Below are 23,072 nucleotides of genomic sequence, written 5' to 3'. Positions count from 1 at the left end.
CGACACTGGCCCGGGAGCAGAGTTGGCTCCTGGCAGAGAGGGGGCTGGGGAGAGAAGCCCGTGGGGAAGGGAGGGAGCAAGACCCCCGCTTCAGCGCAGAGGAGGCGGAGCGCTGAAACCTGTGCCCAGGCTTGCCTTGCGGGCACCTGGGAGCTGCAGGCTGCACCGCTGTGCGGGCACGGAAGAGGGTCTGACTGGCAGGTGCCTGGTCCTTACCTCCAGTGAGGAACAGTTGGCCAGCAAATGGCCCAGCTTCCTAATCCTCTCCACGGCCCTCTCCCGCACCTCTGGTCTCTCGCAGTCCGTGAAGAACAGGAGCATCTGGGGCGAGAGGAGAGAAGCTGCTGGTGAGCCCTGGCAGCAGACACCCGCTCCAGCACAAGCAGCGCGGCTCAGCTCCTGAGCTGGACTCGCACAGTCCATGGCGGCTTCCTCTGCTCTCGAGCAAAGGTGCGGACCGTCCACTCAAGAGTGGCCAATCCCTTCCCTGCAGGGTGAGGAACAGCCCCGCTCTTTGCACGTGCCAGACCTGAAAGATACTCTGCAGCTCCTCGCTGACTCTGGAGGCGGGAGCGCTGAGCACCAATGCCTCCAGCATCTTGTCCATGGCACGCAGGTTCTGCAAGGAAGACAAAGAGCTGTGGCCATGATTGTGCTGTCCCTCCCACTGCCAGAGCCAAGGGAGGACTCCTGCGCTGACTCGCGGTGCCCGGGAGAGACCCCGGGACAGACAACCTGTTGCAGGCAGAGCAGCCTGCGCCACTGGACGTGGCCAGGCCCAGGGGAAGGGGACGAAGGGCTGAGGGTGGGAAAGCAAAGCCGAGAGGCTGGCCTGCCTTGGATCTCTGGTGATATGGCAGCACAGGGTGGCCAGGGAGCAGCCCCGAGGGACTGGGGGCTCCTGGAGCTCACTCAGCACTTGCCTTGAAGTAGAGGCGTGTTTCCAGGCTGTGCATTTCCTCTGCTGGAGGAAGCCAGAAGACAGTGGAGAAGCAGGCTTGTAGGAGGCCTATCTCTTTGCCGTCCAGCACCGACTCCACTGAGCTGCAAAGAGGGAGAGGGGCCAGTGGGACACTGGTGCTGGGAGCGGAGCCTGGAGGCCTCGTGCAGGTGAACACGGAGCTGTGGGACAGGGTCCCCAGGAGGGATGGGCAGGTACCTCAATGCGGCGATGGCACGCATGGCTTTCTGCCGCACCGCCGTTTGCATTTTGTCCCTGGGCTCCTCTGTCAGCAGCACCTGCAGAGCACAAGTGGGATGGGCCCTGGCAGCTGGCAGCACCCAGTGCCAGCAGACCCTCGCCCTGCGCAGGCGCTGTCCCCACAGGGTGCCTGTGCCGGCAAAGCCCTTCTGCAGAGCCGTGGGGTTTCCCCTTACCCAGATGTTCTCTGGCAGCTGGTATGTGTGGCAGAAGAAATCCAGGCCCTGGAACAGGTCGTGCCGCTTGGCGGTTCTGCACAGAACGCAGATGCAGTTCAGGAACACCATCTGCTGGCCCTCCTCCTGGCAGCCGGGGGACAGAGAGAGAAACGGGGAGCGTGAGGCGGGGGACAGGCGGCCAGCGGGACCGGAGCACCGGGGGCGCAGTGCCGTGTGGGAGAGCTGGGAGAAGCAGCTCTGCCCAGCCAGCACAGCTCCAGCAGCCCGGCAGCAGAGCCCCTGTCAGCAGAGGCTGGCAGAGCCGCAGGTGGAATGGGCACGGTTACCTGCTGGGGGCTGGTGACAAAGGCGTGGATGAAGTCCACAGTTTCCTGTTGCACTGCGTAGACAGGCAACCAGCTGTCATCTAAGGAAGGAGGAGAGCAGGGAGGGTGTGGAGAAGGGCCGGTGGCAGGAGAGAGCAGAGGAAGGAAATCTGCCCTGTGTGCAGCCGCCTGCCCACTCCCCTGGCCCAGTGTTCCCGTGCGTGCCAGGGCTGGAGGGTGCCCGGCAGCCGGGCTGCCATGCTGGAGCACAGCGTGGCGGGGAAAGCCCCCAGTGCCATCGGCTGAGGACATCCCTTGCAGGTGGGCAGGAAAGGTCCCCGTCCCACAGCATGGCTGCCTCCTGCCAGCCCAGCTGCCTCCGGCTGCCTGTGCCCGGAGCAGGAGCTGGGTCCCCTCTGCTCTCTCTCTCTTTGGGAGAGGCTGTGCTGGGGCCAGCTGCCAGCCCTGAGCATCCCTGTCATTCACGCAGAATCATGCCCCCCGCCCGCGGGATCCCCGCTGCCCATGTGCGTGAATACGTGATGGTGGCGTCGAGCAGGGTGCGCTCGCTGGCCCCAGCCCTGCCCCGACCAAGAGGGGCCCCTCACTCACCGATCTCCAGTGGCTCAACCATGGACGCCTCGTCAGGCTGCCCCAGGGAGCCGCACTCTTGGGAAGTCCAGTCTTCCTGCCAGGACTCCGTGGGGCAGCTGGGAATGCTCTCTGCCATCCTGCGGGATGGAGGAAAGGGCTAGGAGGGGGGTTGTGGGGGAAGGATTGGCGAGAGGCCTCAGCTGCGCTTGCGGGCTCCTCGCTAGCTCCACGGGCTCCTGGCCTGTCCTGTCGCTGTCCTGCCGGACACTGAGGGCTGGGGGCACAGCCGCGCTGACCGTATGCAGTGGGGTGGGGTGTCAGAATGGGGAGGTCACAAAGGGTCTCACTGTGACACGCTGCCCGGGCCGGGAGGGGCAGTGTTCTATGGGGTGCAGTGGGCCGGCTCAGCCCTCGGGCACCTGGGTGCTCTCAGGGTGCCCCCAGTCCACCGTTTTCCCTCACATCCCCTAGGACCTCCCTGTTGCCCTCCGCGGCGTCCCAGAGCCCCATGTTCAGACATGAACAGGGGCGGCGTGCCCCCACAACATCCCTTTGCTTTTGGCGCACTGCAGAGCCCTGCCTCTCCCCCTCGACGACATTAAAGCTGGAAGATTCACTGCAGCCTGGTTTTTGTCGCTTCACTCTTCTCTCCCCCTCGCCAAAGAGGAAGAGCTCCTGCAGAAAAGGGGAAAAGGAAAATGAAACGTCTTCCACTGAGTTTGCCCTTTGAGGACTGGGAAGCTCCCAGACATGGAGATTCCGGTCTCACTGGCTTGCTTCTCCGTCTGGCTTGTGATCGTGATGGAGACCAGCCTCTTACAGTCAGAGCCTTTCCCTGGCTCTGAACATCTCTTCCAGCACGGGCCCACCCAGGACCCCTCCTGGGGCCTTCGTTGCAGCCCAGAGCCCTGGCGCTGCCCCGGGGGTGGCTGTGTGGTAGCGCCGGGGCGGAGGAGGCCTGGGCCGGTGTGGCAGGGTGGCTGCGGCCTCAGTGGGGGCTTTGGGCTGAAGCGGGGAGGACGGACCCAGCAGGATACAGCTCTAAGGGCCGCACTGCTGGGCACGCTGGCAGCTGTAGCCTTGCATTCCAGCCCTTCCTGGCAGCCCCCTGGGTCGGAAGGGGAAGCTGGGAGCGGTCCTCTTCTGACAGAGCCCCGCTGTGCCGCCACGTTGGTCCACAGGCCGTGCCGCCATGTTGGTCCGCAGGCCGTGCCAGGCGCTGTCGTCCTGGTGCTGTTGCCTCGGCGTGCCTGTTCCACGGTGGCAGCCCAAGGAACCCCCACACAGCCCAAGGGAACCTGGAACAGCCCCTCTCTGCCCCTTCTCTGACTGCTCGAGCCGTGCCCTGCAGCCGCTGCCCAGCGTGACCACGCTCAGGCACCTTCAGGCCTCTGCTCTGCGCGAGCTGGCTGGGTGTGGGGGCCGGGGCTGCCTGGTTGAGGACAAGTGGAGAGAACTGGGGACAGGATGGGAAAGAGGTGGATAAGGTCTGTCACCACACTCGGGAATCAAACTCCTTCACACCACTGTAGCAGTAAGAAACAGGCATTCTTTATTGCGGCGCCAGATGCGTGGGTGATCCTTCCACCTAGCGTGCACCTGTGTCTACAAATCCAAACGGAATATGTTCAGTAACTTCACACGGAATCAGCAGCAATTCCCAGAATATTGATACATAGTCATGAGTTTTGCTCCATCCTCCAGGCCTGCCTTTGTTCTACCATCCCTCTTAATCCCCCCACATATGCCTGGCTAACTTTTAACAGACAGAATAATAACTTTTCCTGACAATCCCAAAACTACGAGTTCTCCCTAAGGGTTAAGACATTACATAGCAAGTCCAGCCTATGTGACTGCAGTGACATAGGTAGCACAAACTGCCTAATATTTCTGTCATTTTCAAAAATCATGCTGTTCTCCAATTACATTGCTGAATCATCCTATGTCATGTAACATTTCCCTCCCTTTGAGACTTATTTACGCTCATTTTTAAGAATTCTCCTCTACTTAGAACTAATCTCTGTGATCGGTAAAACAAAAGGTATCATTAGCACTACTTCTAAAATGCCTTTAATAGATTGTGTGTTCTGATTTGATTTTGTATAATTTATTAACAATAAGAGAGTGTTAACTCTCAAGGTCCTGTTTCTTTAGAAATCCATTGTTTCTGTTCTGGAGACGGTGCTTCCTTGACTCTCGGATAATGAATCCAAGAATCAATACCTTCAAATTTAAGGTCTGTAGGTGTTCCTAGAAGCACCTGATATGGTTCTTTCCATTCTTGTAGAAGAGGTTCTGAGTCACAAGTTTTCAGGTACACGTGATCTCCTGGTTGAAAGCGGTGAACTGGGGAATCTAAAGAAAGAGCCTGTGTGACGGTTACCTATCTTTTTAAAGCATTTGGAGTTCTTCTGAGGGATATCAACTACAATTTCATTTCATTATGCCCAGCCTGACGCTGTCTGCTCAGCACACTCAGGGCGCTACGCATCGGAAGGACACCGTGGGTTTGTGCTCTTCTTCCAGTTTTATTCAGAAGTTTGGTTTGCCTTCTGAGAAAGAGGCAGCGCTGCCCGGCTTAGCAGTGCCAGCAGCAGAGCACTTGCGGGGCGCGTCCTGATGTTTGCTGCACGCTTTGGGAGCTCAGGATGAGGATGGTCTGAGTTGCCAGGGAAAAGACGGAGATTTCACTGTCATTCTTCAAGGTGTGAAGGGCTGCGACAGAGAGACACAGAGCTGAGATGAACCCCTGCGTCTGCAGAGACCCCCAGGCATCCCCTCCAGACCGTGCTCTCTACTCACCCCTGCAGATCTCCGACACCTTCTCCCGGCTTTGGTCCCTCAGGGTGCGAGCGGCAAGCCCTAGGCACAGAGCTTCGTCAGAGCTCCCGCTCCCCAGCGTGCTCCCCGCAGCACAGTCCCCAGCCCTGCCAGCTGGGCTGCACGGTCTCCTCCCCCTCGTCAGGGCTGACCCCAGGGAAGACCACTACCCAAGGGGGCCTGGAGCGAGCAAGGCGGCCACCAAGCCCACCTGCGTGGGCAGGGCTGGGAGAGGGAGGCCAAGGGGCTGCACGGGGCCGCCGGGGCTCTGGCAGACACAGGGCTGCTCCTTGCTGCCAGTGCAGCAGCAGGGACTGGGGCCAGGCTGCCAAAAGAGGCACCCGGGGGCAGTGGCTCACCCAAGAACCTGACGGCCGTCTCCCGCAAGCTGGCCTGAGTGTCCTTCAGGTACGGCAGGCTCTGACGACAGTAGTCTTCAGCCCTGCTCCTGTCCCGCGCCAGCTGCAGAGAGCGCAAGGGTACGGGCATGTCACGGCCCCTCCCCACTCGGCCACAGCAGTGCCTCCTCCCGCACCCCCAAGCATTGCTGAGACCCCTCCATCCCGCGTTTTGCAGGGAGGGGAGAGGAGCCCGGAGAAGAGCCCCTGGGGGCTCTGCTCTTCAGGACAGGGATCGAGGATGTGGCTGCAGGCTGTGGACTCCGGGCTGGAGCCAGGCAGGCGACGCACAGCTGCAGAGCCCGCAGCCCAGACGCGGGGGGCAGCCCTCGTCCGGCCTGGGCCCAGGGGCTTGGGGGTTGTGCTCACCAAGCACTCTCCAATCCTCCACGTCTGCTGGGTCTGCAGCAGCTGTCTGAGCTCCTGCCACTTGAGCAGCTCTGCTGCAGCAAGGAGGGCTTCCCTGGAGACCTGCAGAGCAGCAGAAGCTGCGAGATGGCACCATGGCCTGGCGAAGGAGACCTGCTGTCCCCCTCCCCTTGGCTTTGTTCCTGGGCTGATCCCGCCCTTAGGAAGCTGGGCCGTGCCCTGGCTCAAACACCTGGGGATCTCATCTCTGCGTAGCTTGGAAATCTGTACCTTGGCCACGCTCTGCACTTGGTCACGCATGTGAAAGAAGAGTGGGAGCAGGCCCATTCGTGCTGTCCTCTTCATCTGTCTCCTGTTCTTCCTCAGCACAATCTGCATGAGCTTTCCAAAGAGGCTGATGGAGAGCTCTCTCAGCGGCATGAACTCCTGGGAGGGAGAAGCACAGTAGCACTTCAGCAACACGAGCGCTCTGCCCACGGTGAGGAGAAGCGTTAGCATGGCTGATGTGAGGGGAGATGCTTTGGGCTCGGCTTCTGCACGCTGGAATTGTGCGCCAAACCTGCAGCTGCGGCTGAATGGCCCCTGGCCCGTGAAAGGCCTCTCAAGAGAGTTCCCTCAGGCAGCGGCTGTGCCTCCAAGTGCTCCCCCCAGCCACCCAGCGTTCCCCAGCAGCTGCACCAGCCATGCTAGGGAAGAGCTCCCCGCAGCCGGGCTCAGGAGGAGGTCCTGGGCAATACCTCCGCGGCATGCGCTGCTGGCTCAGCCTCAGTCCCTTTGCCGCGGTGTCTGCGGACAACATGTGGTGTCCTGCCCGACAGCGCAGCTCGGTGAGCCCTGGGGGCTCTGGGGGCAGCTGTGAGGGAGAAGCTGGGCTGGGCTGCAGAACCCAGAAGCCATCCCACAAGAGCCGGGGGCAGAAAGGAGAAGGAGACCCTGCTTGGAGTGCTGCCCACAGGGCTGGGCTGCAGGGCAGCTGTCATTGCCCCGTGCCCCTCTCTGGGGCTCAGGCTCCCGCATCAGCCTTACGTGGTCAAAGAGGGGCAGGAGCTTCTCCGCCAGCTGCAAAGCGATGCGGCTGGCCTCCTCCTTCTTCAGCTGACCCATCACATTTTGGAAGACCACCAGGGCCTTCCTCTTGATATCTTCATAGGCATCCTGCAGAACCTCCAGCATGTCTGGCAGGATGACCTGAATTCTTCTTGCCTGTGTGAAAAAGAGAGTCACCATTCCTGTGACAAGGTCCGTGCCTGGAAAGTTCCCCAGGCTGCCACCAGGCCCCACCGCGGCAGGGAGGGCCTTTGGAGCAGTCACCCCACCGCCTGACTGCCAGCCAAGGCCAACCACCGCCTCACCCCCTGCCCCAGCCCCCGGCTGCCAACATGGCTCCCCTTGATGACGCCCTGCTCACCATGTCAGCTCTCTCCGACAATGTGATGACGCCTGTGAGCACCAGTGAGATCATCTCCAGGCTGGAATGCCTCAGAAACCTCCAGGCTTTGTGCATTGTCTGCAAGTCCTGGCCTTCCAAGTCATCGGAGGCCAGCAGCTGAAAGAACCCCAGCAGAAAGTCAGCGGCCGGCAGAGCCGCTGAGGCTCCCCACAGCGTGCAGCTCCTGGTTCCCAGCGTCAGCTGAGGACAAAGGGCACCAAGGCTTTTTCTGGTAACTCACAGCCAAGCAAAGGAGGCAGGTTTGCTCTGAGGAAGTGTCAAAGAGGCTGTTCTGGGCGTGCTGGAGTTGGAGGAACAGCTCCTTCAAGATGTTATCCAGCGTCTGGGGTGTGGAGAACATGAGCTCCCACATGGCCCGGGCAGTGCTGCAAGCCAGAGCGCTCTGTCAGCCGGGCTGCCTCGGCCACAGCAGCACGGCCTGGGACAGCCGGGCGGGATGCAGACCCTGCCCCTGGGTTGGGACGCCCCAGGCAGCAGGAGAGGGCTGAGGTGGTGGTGTTCCCGGTGGGGCTGTCAGCCAGAGAGTCCCCGGGCCCCTCTGCCCACAGGGAACAAGCCCTCAGGGGGCTTGTCAGGGCCAGCACCTGTCTCCTCGCATCTCCAGCATGGTCCTGACTGCCTCCCCAGGGTCCCTGTTAGCCATCAGGAGGAGCAGCGACTCCACGCTCTGCCGGGCTGGTGCCGTGCTGATGCCTGTCAGGTTTCTGTGGATGCAGCTCAGGATCTTTGGCACCTGGAGGGGACGCAGGTGAGGATGGTGCTGCCACTGGGGTGCAGCCATTTCCTCAGCTGCCCTTCCCATCCCTCTCTGCTGCCTTCAGGTGCCTTCTGGTGCCCGAGACAGCTGGGTTTGGGAGGGAGGGAGGGAGGGAGCAAGAAGGCCTGACAGGGCTCAAGGGCAGGGCAATCCAGCCAGCGGCCACTTACATCCGTCAGCCAGAAGTCAGGGTCTCCCGTAACCACATCCATCATGCTGCCGGCCAGCTCCCTGTCAAAGGTGCTGTAGTCTCTCATGGCCTCAATGATTGTGAGGACGATGTCTGCCCTCTCTTCGGGCTGGAGGTATTTTCCAAAGGCCTATGGGCGGGAGGCAGGGAGTGAAGACGTGCCACCTCCAGTCTGGGTGCCTTTGCTCACACGAGTGCCGTGCTGATGCCACGGAGAAGTGTTCCAGCAAGGGGGAAGCTCACTACCTTGGTAATGTGCCTGGCGTCGGGCGAAGAGCGCAAGGAGGTGATCTCAGCTTCCCAGTCCCCTTGGAGCTGTGCACAATCCTCTGGCAGTGTCGTGCCTAAAGAGCAGGGCAAAGGCAGAAGAGTCGGCAAGACACAGCAGCTTAGGCAACAAGCTTCCCAAATCCGGAAAAGAGCTTGGAACTAGGAATGGCTGAGGAGACAGGTTATGATCCACAGTCGCGGAGGAGGTGCTGGATAGCGGTGTAAACTGAAGGTTGACCTGCCTCCAGTGTACCTATGCGAAGGCTCCTGGCCTGGGAAACTCCAAGGACCTAGAGCTCTGCAGGCAGTCTCACAATTAAAGCATGGTTGGAATAATGGTGCCATGACAGGAGGGGCGGCTCGCGTGGCGGGCGCGTTGCGAGGCAGGGCTGTGAGCTCTTCAGGAGAGATGGGGAAGACGTGGATTGGGGCTGCCTCCTGGCTGAAGGAGCAGCTCAGCTCCACGGGACGATGAGCAGTGTGGGAGAGAGCGTGTGGGTCGGGAGCAGAGGAGAGGCAGTGCTGGTGACGTGGTGGTGCCTCCAGCAAGCGCAAGAGCAGTCCGTGGCAATGGCCAGGAAGAGAAGCAGACGTCTCGGGTGATGTCAGTGTGCGCAGGGATGCTGCTGCCACAGCTTCTCTTACATTGTTGCTGACGCTTGAACACGAGGAGGGAACAAAGAGCCTCCAAAGCGAGACGGCTGGTCTTTCCTTCCTGGCAGGAAAGTAGGAGGAGGTGTCCCAGCAGCTGTCCGAGGACTGGGATCTGGATGTCTCCGTAGAAGGCACCCCTGTCCTCATCTTGAGCAGCCTGGGCAAGGGAGGCAGAAGAGCAGAATTGCTGAGGTCAGAGCCCGGAAGCCAAGAGTGTGCTCAGAGCTGGGTGCAGGCGCGTCAGAGCTTTGCAGGGCCCCACGGGCCCCAGCTCCCAAAGCAGCTAGCTGGGCGGCAGCCCCACGCAGGGAGAGCTGCCGGGCCTGCGCTTGCACCACGCTCCTTGCCGTTCTCGTACGACACTGGCCCGGGAGCAGAGTTGGCTCCTGGCAGAGAGGGGGCTGGGGAGAGAAGCCCGTGGGGAAGGGAGGGAGCAAGACCCCCGCTTCAGCGCAGAGGAGGCGGAGCGCTGAAACCTGTGCCCAGGCTTGCCTTGCGGGCACCTGGGAGCTGCAGGCTGCACCGCTGTGCGGGCACGGAAGAGGGTCTGACTGGCAGGTGCCTGGTCCTTACCTCCAGTGAGGAACAGTTGGCCAGCAAATGGCCCAGCTTCCTAATCCTCTCCACGGCCCTCTCCCGCACCTCTGGTCTCTCGCAGTCCGTGAAGAACAGGAGCATCTGGGGCGAGAGGAGAGAAGCTGCTGGTGAGCCCTGGCAGCAGACACCCGCTCCAGCACAAGCAGCGCGGCTCAGCTCCTGAGCTGGACTCGCACAGTCCATGGCGGCTTCCTCTGCTCTCGAGCAAAGGTGCGGACCGTCCACTCAAGAGTGGCCAATCCCTTCCCTGCAGGGTGAGGAACAGCCCCGCTCTTTGCACGTGCCAGACCTGAAAGATACTCTGCAGCTCCTCGCTGACTCTGGAGGCGGGAGCGCTGAGCACCAATGCCTCCAGCATCTTGTCCATGGCACGCAGGTTCTGCAAGGAAGACAAAGAGCTGTGGCCATGATTGTGCTGTCCCTCCCACTGCCAGAGCCAAGGGAGGACTCCTGCGCTGACTCGCGGTGCCCGGGAGAGACCCCGGGACAGACAACCTGTTGCAGGCAGAGCAGCCTGCGCCACTGGACGTGGCCAGGCCCAGGGGAAGGGGACGAAGGGCTGAGGGTGGGAAAGCAAAGCCGAGAGGCTGGCCTGCCTTGGATCTCTGGTGATATGGCAGCACAGGGTGGCCAGGGAGCAGCCCCGAGGGACTGGGGGCTCCTGGAGCTCACTCAGCACTTGCCTTGAAGTAGAGGCGTGTTTCCAGGCTGTGCATTTCCTCTGCTGGAGGAAGCCAGAAGACAGTGGAGAAGCAGGCTTGTAGGAGGCCTATCTCTTTGCCGTCCAGCACCGACTCCACTGAGCTGCAAAGAGGGAGAGGGGCCAGTGGGACACTGGTGCTGGGAGCGGAGCCTGGAGGCCTCGTGCAGGTGAACACGGAGCTGTGGGACAGGGTCCCCAGGAGGGATGGGCAGGTACCTCAATGCGGCGATGGCACGCATGGCTTTCTGCCGCACCGCCGTTTGCATTTTGTCCCTGGGCTCCTCTGTCAGCAGCACCTGCAGAGCACAAGTGGGATGGGCCCTGGCAGCTGGCAGCACCCAGTGCCAGCAGACCCTCGCCCTGCGCAGGCGCTGTCCCCACAGGGTGCCTGTGCCGGCAAAGCCCTTCTGCAGAGCCGTGGGGTTTCCCCTTACCCAGATGTTCTCTGGCAGCTGGTATGTGTGGCAGAAGAAATCCAGGCCCTGGAACAGGTCGTGCCGCTTGGCGGTTCTGCACAGAACGCAGATGCAGTTCAGGAACACCATCTGCTGGCCCTCCTCCTGGCAGCCGGGGGACAGAGAGAGAAACGGGGAGCGTGAGGCGGGGGACAGGCGGCCAGCGGGACCGGAGCACCGGGGGCGCAGTGCCGTGTGGGAGAGCTGGGAGAAGCAGCTCTGCCCAGCCAGCACAGCTCCAGCAGCCCGGCAGCAGAGCCCCTGTCAGCAGAGGCTGGCAGAGCCGCAGGTGGAATGGGCACGGTTACCTGCTGGGGGCTGGTGACAAAGGCGTGGATGAAGTCCACAGTTTCCTGTTGCACTGCGTAGACAGGCAACCAGCTGTCACCTAAGGAAGGAGGAGAGCAGGGAGGGTGTGGAGAAGGGCCGGTGGCAGGAGAGAGCAGAGGAAGGAAATCTGCCCTGTGTGCAGCCGCCTGCCCACTCCCCTGGCCCAGTGTTCCCGTGCGTGCCAGGGCTGGAGGGTGCCCGGCAGCCGGGCTGCCATGCTGGAGCACAGCGTGGCGGGGAAAGCCCCCAGTGCCATCGGCTGAGGACATCCCTTGCAGGTGGGCAGGAAAGGTCCCCGTCCCACAGCATGGCTGCCTCCTGCCAGCCCAGCTGCCTCCGGCTGCCTGTGCCCGGAGCAGGAGCTGGGTCCCCTCTGCTCTCTCCCTCTTTGGGAGAGGCTGTGCTGGGGCCAGCTGCCAGCCCTGAGCATCCCTGTCATTCACGCAGAATCATGCCCCCCGCCCGCGGGATCCCCGCTGCCCATGTGCGTGGATACGTGATGGTGGTGTCGAGCAGGGTGCGCTCGCTGGCCCCAGCCCTGCCCCGACCAAGAGGGGCCCCTCACTCACCGATCTCCAGTGGCTCAACCATGGACGCCTCGTCAGGCTGCCCCAGGGAGCCGCTCTCTTGGGAAGTCCAGTCTTCCTGCCAGGACTCCGTGGGGCAGCTGGGAATGCTCTCTGCCATCCTGTGGGATGGAGGAAAGGGCTAGGAGGGGGGTTGTGGGGGAAGGATTGGCGAGAGGCCTCAGCTGCGCTTGCGGGCTCCTCGCTAGCTCCACGCGCTCCTGGCCTGTCCTGTCGCTGTCCTGCCGGACACTGAGGGCTGGGGGGCACAGCCGCGCTGACCGTATGCAGTGGGGTGGGGTGTCAGAATGGGGAGGTCACAAAGGGTCTCACTGTGACACGCTGCCCGGGCCAGGAGGGGCAGTGTTCTATGGGGTGCAGTGGGCCGGCTCAGCCCTCGGGCACCTGGGTGCTCTCAGGGTGCCCCCAGTCCACCGTTTTCCCTCACATCCCCTAGGACCTCCCTGTTGCCCTCCGCGGCGTCCCAGAGCCCCATGTTCAGACATGAACAGGGGCGGCGTGCCCCCACAACATCCCTTTGCTTTTGGCGCACTGCAGAGCCCTGCCTCTCCCCCTCGACGACATTAAAGCTGGAAGATTCACTGCAGCCTGGTTTTTGTCGCTTCACTCTTCTCTCCCCCTGGCCAAAGAGGAAGAGCTCCTGCAGAAAAGGGGAAAAGGAAAATGAAACGTCTTCCACTGAGTTTGCCCTTTGAGGACTGGGAAGCTCCCAGACATGGTGATTCCGGTCTCACTGGCTTGCTTCTCCGTCTGGCTTGTGATCGTGATGGAGACCAGCCTCTTACAGTCAGAGCCTTTCCCTGGCTCTGAACATCTCTTCCAGCACGGGCCCACCCAGGACCCCTCCTGGGGCCTTCGTTGCAGCCCAGAGCCCTGGCGCTGCCCCGTGGGTGGCTGTGTGGTAGCGCCGGGGCGGAGGAGGCCTGGGCCGGTGTGGCAGGGTGGCTGCGGCCTCAGTGGGGGCTTTGGGCTGAAGGGGGGAGGACGGACCCAGCACGATACAGCTCTAAGGGCCGCACTGCTGGGCACGCTGGCAGCTGTAGCCTTGCATTCCAGCCCTTCCTGGCAGCCCCCTGGGTCGGAAGGGGAAGCTGGGAGCGGTCCTCTTCTGACAGAGCCCCGCTGTGCCGCCACGTTGGTCCACAGGCCGTGCCGCCATGTTGGTCCGCAGGCCGTGCCAGGCGCTGTCGTCCTGGTGCTGTTGCCTCGGAGTGCCTGTTCCACGGAGGCAGCCCAAGGAACCCCCACACAGCCCAAGGGAACCTGGAACAGCCCCTCTCTGCCCCTTCTCTGACTGCTCGAGCCGTGCCCTGCAGCCGCTGCCCAGCGTGACCACGCTCAGGCACCTTCAGGCCTCTGCTCTGCGCGAGCTGGCTGGGTGTGGGGGCCGGGGCTGCCTGGTTGAGGACAAGTGGAGAGAACTGGGGACAGGATGGGAAAGAGGTGGATAAGGTCTGTCACCACACTCGGGAATCAAACTCCTTCACACCACTGTAGCAGTAAGAAACAGGCATTCTTTATTGCGGCGCCGGATGCGTGGGGGATCCTTCCACCTAGTGTGCACCTGTGTCTACAAATCCAAACGGAATATGTTCAGTAACTTCACACGGAATCACCAGCAATTCCCAGAATATTGATACATAGTCATGAGTTTTGCTCCATCCTCCAGGCCTGCCTTTGTTCTACCATCCCTCTTAATCCCCCCACATATGCCTGGCTAACTTTTAACAGACAGAATAATAACTTTTCCTGACAATCCCAAAACTACGAGTTCTCCCTAAGGGTTAAGACATTACATAGCAAGTCCAGCCTATGTGACTGCAGTGACATAGGTAGCACAAACTGCCTAATATTTCTGTCATTTTCAAAAATCATGCTGTTCTCCAATTACATTGCTGAATCATCCTATGTCATGTAACATTTCCCTCCCTTTGAGACTTATTTACGCTCATTTTTAAGAATTCTCCTCTACTTAGAACTAATCTCTGTGATCGGTAAAACAAAAGGTATCATTAGCACTACTTCTAAAATGCCTTTAATAGATTGTGTGTTCTGATTTGATTTTGTATAATTTATTAACAATAAGAGAGTGTTAACTCTCAAGGTCCTGTTTCTTTAGAAATCCATTGTTTCTGTTCTGGAGACGGTGCTTCCTTGACTCTCGGATAATGAATCCAAGAATCAATACCTTCAAATTTAAGGGCTGTAGGTGTTCCTAGAAGCACCTGATATGGTTCTTTCCATTCTTGTAGAAGAGGTTCTGAGTCACAAGTTTTCAGGTACCCGTGATCTCCTGGTTGAAAGCGGTGAACTGGGGAATCTAAAGAAAGAGCCTGTGTGACGGTTACCTATCTTTTTAAAGCATTTGGAGTTCTTCTGAGGGATATCAACTACAATTTCATTTCATTATGCCCAGCCTGACGCTGTCTGCTCAGCACACTCAGGGCGCTACGCATCGGAAGGACACCGTGGGTTTGTGCTCTTCTTCCAGTTTTATTCAGAAGTTTGGTTTGCCTTCTGAGAAAGAGGCAGCGCTGCCCGGCTTAGCAGTGCCAGCAGCAGAGGACTTGCGGGGTGCGTCCAGATGTTTGCTGCACGCTTTGGGAGCTCAGGATGAGGATGGTCTGAGTTGCCAGGGAAAAGACGGAGATTTCACTGTCATTCTTCAAGGTGTGAAGGGCTGCGACAGAGAGACACAGAGCTGAGATGAACCCCTGCGTCTGCAGAGACCCCCAGGCATCCCCTCCAGACCGTGCTCTCTACTCACCCCTGCAGATCTCCGACACCTTCTCCCGGCTTTGGTCCCTCAGGGTGCGAGCGGCAAGCCCTAGGCACAGAGCTTCGTCAGAGCTCCCGCTCCCCAGCGTGCTCCCCGCAGCACAGTCCCTAGCCCTGCCAGCTGGGCTGCACGGCCTCCTCCCCCTCGTCAGGGCTGACCCCAGGGAAGACCACTACCCAAGGGGGCCTGGAGCGAGCAAGGCGGCCACCAAGCCCACCTGCGTGGGCAGGGCTGGGAGAGGGAGGCCAAGGGGCTGCACGGGGCCGCCGGGGCTCTGGCAGACACAGGGCTGCTCCTTGCTGCCAGTGCAGCAGCAGGGACTGGGGCCAGGCTGCCAAAAGAGGCACCCGGGGGCAGTGGCTCACCCAAGAACCTGACGGCCGTCTCCCGCAAGCTGGCCTGAGTGTCCTTCAGGTACGGCAGGCTCTGACGACAGTAGTCTTCAGCCCTGCTCCTGTCCCGCGCCAGCTGCAGAGAGCGCAAGGGTACGGGCATGTCACGGCCCCTCCCCACTCGGCCACAGCAGTGCCTCCTCCCGCACCCCCAAGCATTGCTGAGACCCCTCCATCCCGCGTTTTGCAGGGAGGGGAGAGGAGCCCGGAGAAGAGCCCCTGGGGCCTCTGCTCTTCAGGACAGGGATCGAGGATGTGGCTGCAGGCTGTGGACTCCGGGCTGGAGCCAGGCAGGCGACGCACAGCTGCAGAGCCCGCAGCCCAGACGCGGGGGGCAGCCCTCGTCCGGCCTGGGCCCAGGGGCTTGGGGGTTGTGCTCACCAAGCACTCTCCAATCCTCCACGTCTGCTGGGTCTGCAGCAGCTGTCTGAGCTCCTGCCACTTGAGCAGCTCTGCTGCAGCAAGGAGGGCTTCCCTGGAGACCTGCAGAGCAGCAGAAGCTGCGAGATGGCACCACGGCCTGGGGAAGGAGACCTGCTGTCCCCCTCCCCTTGGCTTTGTTCCTGGGCTGATCCCGCCCTTAGGAAGCTGGGCCGTGCCCTGGCTCAAACACCTGGGGATCTCATCTCTGCGTAGCTTGGAAATCTGTACCTTGGCCACGCTCTGCACTTGGTCACGCATGTGAAAGAAGAGTGGGAGCAGGCCCATTCGTGCTGTCGTCTTCATCTGTCTCCTGTTCTTCCTCAGCACAATCTGCATGAGCTTTCCAAAGAGGCTGATGGAGAGCTCTCTCAGCGGCATGAACTCCTGGGAGGGAGAAGCACAGTAGCACTTCAGCAACACGAGCGCTCTGCCCACGGTGAGGAGAAGCGTTAGCATGGCTGATGTGAGGGGAGATGCTTTGGGCTCGGCTTCTGCACGCTGGAATTGTGCGCCAAACCTGCAGCTGCGGCTGAATGGCCCCTGGCCCGTGAAAGGCCTCTCAAGAGAGTTCCCTCAGGCAGCGGCTGTGCCTCCAAGTGCTCCCCCCAGCCACCCAGCGTTCCCCAGCAGCTGCACCAGCCATGCTAGGGAAGAGCTCCCCGCAGCCGGGCTCAGGAGGAGGTCCTGGGCAATACCTCCGCGGCATGCGCTGCTGGCTCAGCCTCAGCCCCTTTGCCGCGGTGTCTGCGGACAACATGTGGTGTCCTGCCCGACAGCGCAGCTCGGTGAGCCCTGGGGGCTCTGGGGGCAGCTGTGAGGGAGAAGCTGGGCTGGGCTGCAGAACCCAGAAGCCATCCCACAAGAGCCGGGGGCAGAAAGGAGAAGGAGACCCTGCTTGGAGTGCTGCCCACAGGGCTGGGCTGCAGGGCAGCTGTCATTGCCCCGTGCCCCTCTCTGGGGCTCAGGCTCCCGCATCAGCCTTACGTGGTCAAAGAGGGGCAGGAGCTTCTCCGCCAGCTGCAAAGCGATGCGGCTGGCCTCCTCCTTCTTCAGCTGACCCATCACATTTTGGAAGACCACCAGGGCCTTCCTCTTGATATCTTCATAGGCATCCTGCAGAACCTCCAGCATGTCTGGCAGGATGACCTGAATTCTTCTTGCCTGTGTGAAAAAGAGAGTCACCATTCCTGTGACAAGGTCCGTGCCTGGAAAGTTCCCCAGGCTGCCACCAGGCCCCACCGCAGCAGGGAGGGCCTTTGGAGCAGTCACCCCACCGCCTGACTGCCAGCCAAGGCCAACCACCGCCTCACCCCCTGCCCCAGCCCCCGGCTGCCAACATGGCTCCCCTTGATGACGCCCTGCTCACCATGTCAGCTCTCTCCGACAATGTGATGACGCCTGTGAGCACCAGTGAGATCATCTCCAGGCTGGAATGCCTCAGAAACCTCCAGGCTTTGTGCATTGTCTGCAAGTCCTGGCCTTCCAAGTCATCGGAGGCCAGCAGCTGAAAGAACCCCGGCAGAAAGTCAGCGGCCAGCAGAGCCGCTGAGGCTCCCCACAGCGTGCAGCTCCTGGTTCCCAGCGTCAGCTGAGGACAAAGGGCACCAAGGCTTTTTCTGGTAACTCACAGCCAAGCAAAGGAGGCAGGTTTGCTCTGAGGAAGTGTCAAAGAGGCTGTTCTGGGCGTGCTGGAGTTGGAGGAACAGCTCCTTCAAGATGTTATCCAGCGTCTGGGGTGTGGAGAACATGAGCTCCCACATGGCCCGGGCAGTGCTGCAAGCCAGAGCGCTCTGTCAGCCGGGCTGCCTCGGCCACAGCAGCACGGCCTGGGACAGCCGGGCGGGACGCAGACCCTGCCCCTGGGTTGGGACGCCCCGGGCAGCAGGAGAGGGCTGAGGTGCTGGTGTTCCCGGTGGGGCTGTCAGCCAGAGAGTCCCCAGGCCCCTCTCCCCACAGGGAACAAGCCCTCAGGGGGCTTGTCAGGGCCAGCACCTGTCTCCTCGCATCTCCAGCATGGTCCTGACTGCCTCCCCAGGGTCCCTGTTAGCCATCAGGAGGAGCAGCGACTCCACGCTCTGCTGGGCTGGTGCCATGCTGATGCCTGTCAGGTTTCTGTGGATGCAGCTCAGGATCTTTGGCACCTGGAGGGGACACAGGTGAGGATGGTGCTGCCACTGGGGTGCAGCCATTTCCTCAGCTGCCCTTCCCATCCCTCTCTGCTGCCTTCAGGTGCCTTCTGGTGCCTGAGACAGCTGGGTTTGGGAGGGAGGGAGGGAGGGAGCAAGAAGGCCTGACAGGGCTCAAGGGCAGGGCAATCCAGCCAGCGGCCACTTACATCCGTCAGCCAGAAGTCAGGGTCTCCCGTAACCACATCCATCATGCTGCCGGCCAGCTCCCTGTCAAAGGTGCTGTAGTCTCTCATGGCCTCAATGATTGTGAGGACGATGTCTGCCCTCTCTTCGGGCTGGAGGTATTTTCCAAAGGCCTGTGGGCGGGAGGCAGGGAGTGAAGACGTGCCACCTCCAGTCTGGGTGCCTTTTCTCACACGAGTGCCCTGCTGATGCCACGGAGAAGTGTTCCAGCAAGGGGGAAGCTCACTACCTTGGTAATGTGCCTGGCGTCGGGCGAAGAGCGCAAGGAGGTGATCTCAGCTTCCCAGTCCCCTTGGAGCTGTGCACGATCCTCTGGCAGTGTCGTGCCTAAAGAGCAGGGCAAAGGCAGAAGAGTCGGCAAGACACAGCAGCTTAGGCGGCAAGCTTCCCAAATCCGGAAAAGAGCTTGGAACTAGGAATGGCTGAGGAGACAGGTTATGATCCACAGTCGCGGAGGAGGTGCTGGATAGCGGTGTAAACTGAAGGTTGACCTGCCTCCAGTGTACCTATGCGAAGGCTCCTGGCCTGGGAAACTCCAAGGACCTAGAGCTCTGCAGGCAGTCCCACAGTTAAAGCGTGGTTGGAATAATGGTGCCATGACAGGAGGGGCGGCTCGCGTGGCGGGCGCGTTGCGAGGCAGGGCTGTGAGCTCTTCAGGAGAGATGGGGAAGACGTGGATTGGGGCTGCCTCCTGGCTGAAGGAGCAGCTCAGCTCCACGGGACGATGAGCAGTGTGGGAGAGAGCGTGTGGGTCGGGAGCAGAGGAGAGGCAGTGCTGGTGACGTGGTGATGCCTCCAGCAAGCGCAAGAGCAGTCCGTGGCAATGGCCAGGAAGAGAAGCAGATGTCTCGGGTGATGTCAGTGTGCGCAGGGATGCTGCTGCCACAGCTTCTCTTACATTGTTGCTGACGCTTGAACACGAGGAGGGAACAAAGAGCATCCAAAGCGAGACGGCTGGTCTTTCCTTCCTGGCAGGAAAGCAGGAGGAGGTGTCCCAGCAGCTGTCCGAGGACTGGGATCTGGATGTCTCCGTAGAAGGCACATCTGTCCTCATCTTGAGCAGCCTGGGCAAGGGAGGCAGAAGAGCAGAATTGCTGAGGTCAGAGCCCGGAAGCCAAGAGTGTGCTCAGAGCTGGGTGCAGGCGCGTCAGAGCTTTGCAGGGCCCCACGGGCCCCAGCTCCCAAAGCAGCTAGCTGGGCGGCAGCCCCACGCAGGGAGAGCTGCCGGGCCTGCGCTTGCACCAAGCTCCTTGGGCGTTCTCGTACGACACTGGCCCGGGAGCAGAGCTGGCTCCTGGCAGAGAGGGGGCTGGGGAGAGAAGCCCGTGGGGAAGGGAGGGAGCAAGACCCCCGCTTCAGCGCAGAGGAGGCGGAGCGCTGAAACCTGTGCCCAGGCTTGCCTTGCGGGCACCTGGGAGCTGCAGGCTGCACCGCTGTGCGGGCACGGAAGAGGGTCTGACTGGCAGGTGCCTGGTCCTTACCTCCAGTGAGGAACAGTTGGCCAGCAAATGGCCCAGCTTCCTAATCCTCTCCACGGCCCTCTCCCGCACCTCTGGTCTCTCGCAGTCCGTGAAGAACAGGAGCATCTGGGGCGAGAGGAGAGAAGCTGCTGGTGAGCCCTGGCAGCAGACACCCGCTCCAGCACAAGCAGCGCGGCTCAGCTCCTGAGCTGGACTCGCACAGTCCATGGCGGCTTCCTCTGCTCTCGAGCAAAGGTGCGGACCGTCCACTCAAGAGTGGCCAATCCCTTCCCTGCAGGGTGAGGAACAGCCCCGCTCTTTGCACGTGCCAGACCTGAAAGATACTCTGCAGCTCCTCGCTGACTCTGGAGGCGGGAGCGCTGAGCACCAATGCCTCCAGCATCTTGTCCATGGCACGCAGGTTCTGCAAGGAAGACAAAGAGCTGTGGCCATGATTGTGCTGTCCCTCCCACTGCCAGAGCCAAGGGAGGACTCCTGCGCTGAGTCGCGGTGCCCGGGAGAGACCCCGGGACAGACAACCTGTTGCAGGCAGAGCAGCCTGCGCCACTGGACGTGGCCAGGCCCAGGGGAAGGGGACGAAGGGCTGAGGGTGGGAAAGCAAAGCCGAGAGCCTGGCCTGCCTTGGATCTCTGGTGATATGGCAGCACAGGGTGGCCAGGGAGCAGCCCCGAGGGACTGGGGGCTCCTGGAGCTCACTCAGCACTTGCCTTGAAGTAGAGGCGTGTTTCCAGGCTGTGCATTTCCTCTGCTGGAGGAAGCCAGAAGACAGTGGAGAAGCAGGCTTGTAGGAGGCCTATCTCTTTGCCGTCCAGCACCGACTCCACTGAGCTGCAAAGAGGGAGAGGGGCCAGTGGGACACTGGTGCTGGGAGCGGAGCCTGGAGGCCTCGTGCAGGTGAACACGGAGCTGTGGGACAGGGTCCCCAGGAGGGATGGGCAGGTACCTCAATGCGGCGATGGCATGCATGGCTTTCTGCCGCACCGCCGTTTGCATTTTGTCCCTGGGCTCCTCTGTCAGCAGCACCTGCAGAGCACAAGTGGGATGGGCCCTGGCAGCTGGCAGCACCCAGTGCCAGCAGACCCTCGCCCTGCGCAGGCGCTGTCCCCACAGGGTGCCTGTGCCGGCAAAGCCCTTCTGCAGAGCCGTGGGGTTTCCCCTTACCCAGATGTTCTCTGGCAGCTGGTACGTGTGGCAGAAGAAATCCAGGCCCTGGAACAAGTCGTGCCGCTTGGCGGTTCTGCACAGAACGCAGATGCAGTTCAGGAACACCATCTGCTGGCCCTCCTCCTGGCAGCCGGGGGACAGAGAGAGAAACGGGGAGCGTGAGGCGGGGGACAGGCGGCCAGCGGGACCGGAGCACCGGGGGCGCAGTGCCGTGTGGGAGAGCTGGGAGAAGCAGCTCTGCCCAGCCAGCACAGCTCCAGCAGCCCGGCAGCAGAGCCCCTGTCAGCAGAGGCTGGCAGAGCCGCAGGTGAAATGGGCACGGTTACCTGCTGGGGGCTGGTGACGAAGGCGTGGATGAAGTCCACAGTTTCCTGTTGCACTGCGTAGACAGGCAACCAGCTGTCATCTAAGGAAGGAGGAGAGCAGGGAGGGTGTGGAGAAGGGCCGGTGGCAGGAGAGAGCAGAGGAAGGAAATCTGCCCTGTGTGCAGCCGCCTGCCCACTCCCCTGGCCCAGTGTTCCCGTGCGTGCCAGGGCTGGAGGGTGCCCGGCAGCCGGGCTGCCATGCTGGAGCACAGCGTGGCGGGGAAAGCCCCCAGTGCCATCGGCTGAGGACATCCCTTGCAGGTGGGCAGGAAAGGTCCCCGTCCCACAGCATGGCTGCCTCCTGCCAGCCCAGCTGCCTCCGGCTGCCTGTGCCCGGAGCAGGAGCTGGGTCCCCTCTGCTCTCTCTCTCTTTGGGAGAGGCTGTGCTGGGGCCAGCTGCCAGCCCTGAGCATCCCTGTCATTCACGCAGAATCATGCCCCCCGCCCGCGGGATCCCCGCTGCCCATGTGCGTGGATACGTGATGGTGGCGTCGAGCAGGGTGCGCTCGCTGGCCCCAGCCCTGCCCCGACCAAGAGGGGCCCCTCACTCACCGATCTCCAGTGGCTCAACCATGGACACCTCGTCAGGCTGCCCCAGGGAGCCGCTCTCTTGGGAAGTCCAGTCTTCCTGCCAGGACTCCGTGGGGCAGCTGGGAATGCTGTCTGCCATCCTGCGGGATGGAGGAAAGGGCTAGGAGGGGGGGTTTGGCGAAAGGCCTCAGCTGCACTTGCGGGCTCCTCGCTAGCTCCACGCGCTCCTGGCCTGTCCTGTCGCTGTCCTGCCGGACACTGAGGGCTGGGGGGCACAGCCGCGCTGACCGTATGCAGTGGGGTGGGGTGTCAGAATGGGGAGGTCACAAAGGGTCTCACTGTGACACGCTGCCCGGGCCGGGAGGGGCAGTGTTCTATGGGGTGCAGTGGGCCGGCTCAGCCCTCGGGCACCTGGGTGCTCTCAGGGTGCCCCCAGTCCACCGTTTTCCCTCACATCCCCTAGGACCTCCCTGTTGCCCTCCGCGGCGTCCCAGAGCCCCATGTTCAGACATGAACAGGGGCGGCGTGCCCCCACAACATCCCTTTGCTTTTGGCGCACTGCAGAGCCCTGCCTCTCCCCCTCGACGACATTAAAGCTGGAAGATTCACTGCAGCCTGGTTTTTGTCGCTTCACTCTTCTCTCCCCCTCGCCAAAGAGGAAGAGCTCCTGCAGAAAAGGGGAAAAGGAAAATGAAACGTCTTCCACTGAGTTTGCCCTTTGAGGACTGGGAAGCTCCCAGACATGGAGATTCCGGTCTCACTGGCTTGCTTCTCCGTCTGGCTTGTGATCGTGATGGAGACCAGCCTCTTACAGTCAGAGCCTTTCCCTGGCTCTGAACATCTCTTCCAGCACGGGCCCACCCAGGACCCCTCCTGGGGCCTTCGTTGCAGCCCAGAGCCCTGGCGCTGCCCCGGGGGTGGCTGTGTGGTAGCGCCGGGGCGGAGGAGGCCTGGGCCGGTGTGGCAGGGTGGCTGCGGCCTCAGTGGGGGCTTTGGGCTGAAGCCGGGAGGACGGACCCAGCACGATACAGCTCTAAGGGCCGCACTGCTGGGCACGCTGGCAGCTGTAGCCTTGCATTCCAGCCCTTCCTGGCAGCCCCCTGGGTCGGAAGGGGAAGCTGGGAGCGGTCCTCTTCTGACAGAGCCCCGCTGTGCCGCCACGTTGGTCCACAGGCCGTGCCGCCATGTTGGTCCGCAGGCCGTGCCAGGCGCTGTCGTCCTGGTGCTGTTGCCTCGGCGTGCCTGTTCCACGGAGGCAGCCCAAGGAACCCCCACACAGCCCTAGGGAACCTGGAACAGCCCCTCTCTGCCCCTTCTCTGACTGCTCGAGCCGTGCCCTGCAGCCGCTGCCCAGCGTGACCACGCTCAGGCACCTTCAGGCCTCTGCTCTGCGCGAGCTGGCTGGGTGTGGGGGCCGGGGCTGCCTGGTTGAGGACAAGTGGAGAGAACTGGGGAGACAGGATGGGAAAGAGGTGGATAAGGTCTGTCACCACACTCGGGAATCAAACTCCTTCACACCACTGTAGCAGTAAGAAACAGGCATTCTTTATTGCGGCGCCGGATGCGTGGGGGATCCTTCCACCTAGCGTGCACCTGTGTCTACAAATCCAAACGGAATATGTTCAGTAACTTCACACGGAATCAGCAGCAATTCCCAGAATATTGATACATAGTCATGAGTTTTGCTCCATCCTCCAGGCCTGCCT

The 23,072-nt window shown here is 61.5% G+C and overlaps 2 protein-coding genes across 2 annotated transcripts; both read right to left on the bottom strand.

Annotated features, from left to right (window-relative positions):
- Positions 1-4,857: 4,857 nt before the first annotated feature.
- On the bottom strand, positions 4,858-8,348 carry LOC147601403 (maestro heat-like repeat-containing protein family member 7). The gene is made up of 10 exons (XM_086744630.1): positions 8,244-8,348; positions 7,901-8,049; positions 7,537-7,681; positions 7,275-7,412; positions 6,893-7,069; positions 6,137-6,292; positions 5,867-5,968; positions 5,459-5,561; positions 5,082-5,141; positions 4,858-4,994 (listed from the first exon to the last, which is right to left on the bottom strand). Exons 1-10 carry the CDS (start codon positions 8,328-8,330, stop codon positions 4,858-4,860), a joined length of 1,254 nt encoding a protein of 417 aa, XP_086600756.1. The 5' UTR covers positions 8,331-8,348.
- Positions 8,349-14,402: 6,054 nt separating this feature from the next.
- On the bottom strand, positions 14,403-16,873 carry LOC147601402 (maestro heat-like repeat-containing protein family member 7). The gene is made up of 7 exons (XM_086744629.1): positions 16,820-16,873; positions 16,438-16,614; positions 15,682-15,837; positions 15,412-15,513; positions 15,004-15,106; positions 14,627-14,686; positions 14,403-14,539 (listed from the first exon to the last, which is right to left on the bottom strand). The coding sequence occupies exons 1-7, from the start codon at positions 16,871-16,873 to the stop codon at positions 14,403-14,405; spliced, it is 789 nt and encodes a 262-aa protein (XP_086600755.1).
- Between the last annotated feature and the right edge of the window lie 6,199 nt (positions 16,874-23,072).

The sequence above is a fragment of the Chlamydotis macqueenii genome, chromosome 3 (assembly GCF_036417535.1).
Source record: "Chlamydotis macqueenii isolate bChlMac1 chromosome 3, bChlMac1.mat, whole genome shotgun sequence".
NCBI classification, from domain to species: Eukaryota; Metazoa; Chordata; class Aves; order Otidiformes; family Otididae; genus Chlamydotis; species Chlamydotis macqueenii.
This window is presented reverse-complemented; position numbering and strand designations above follow the sequence as displayed.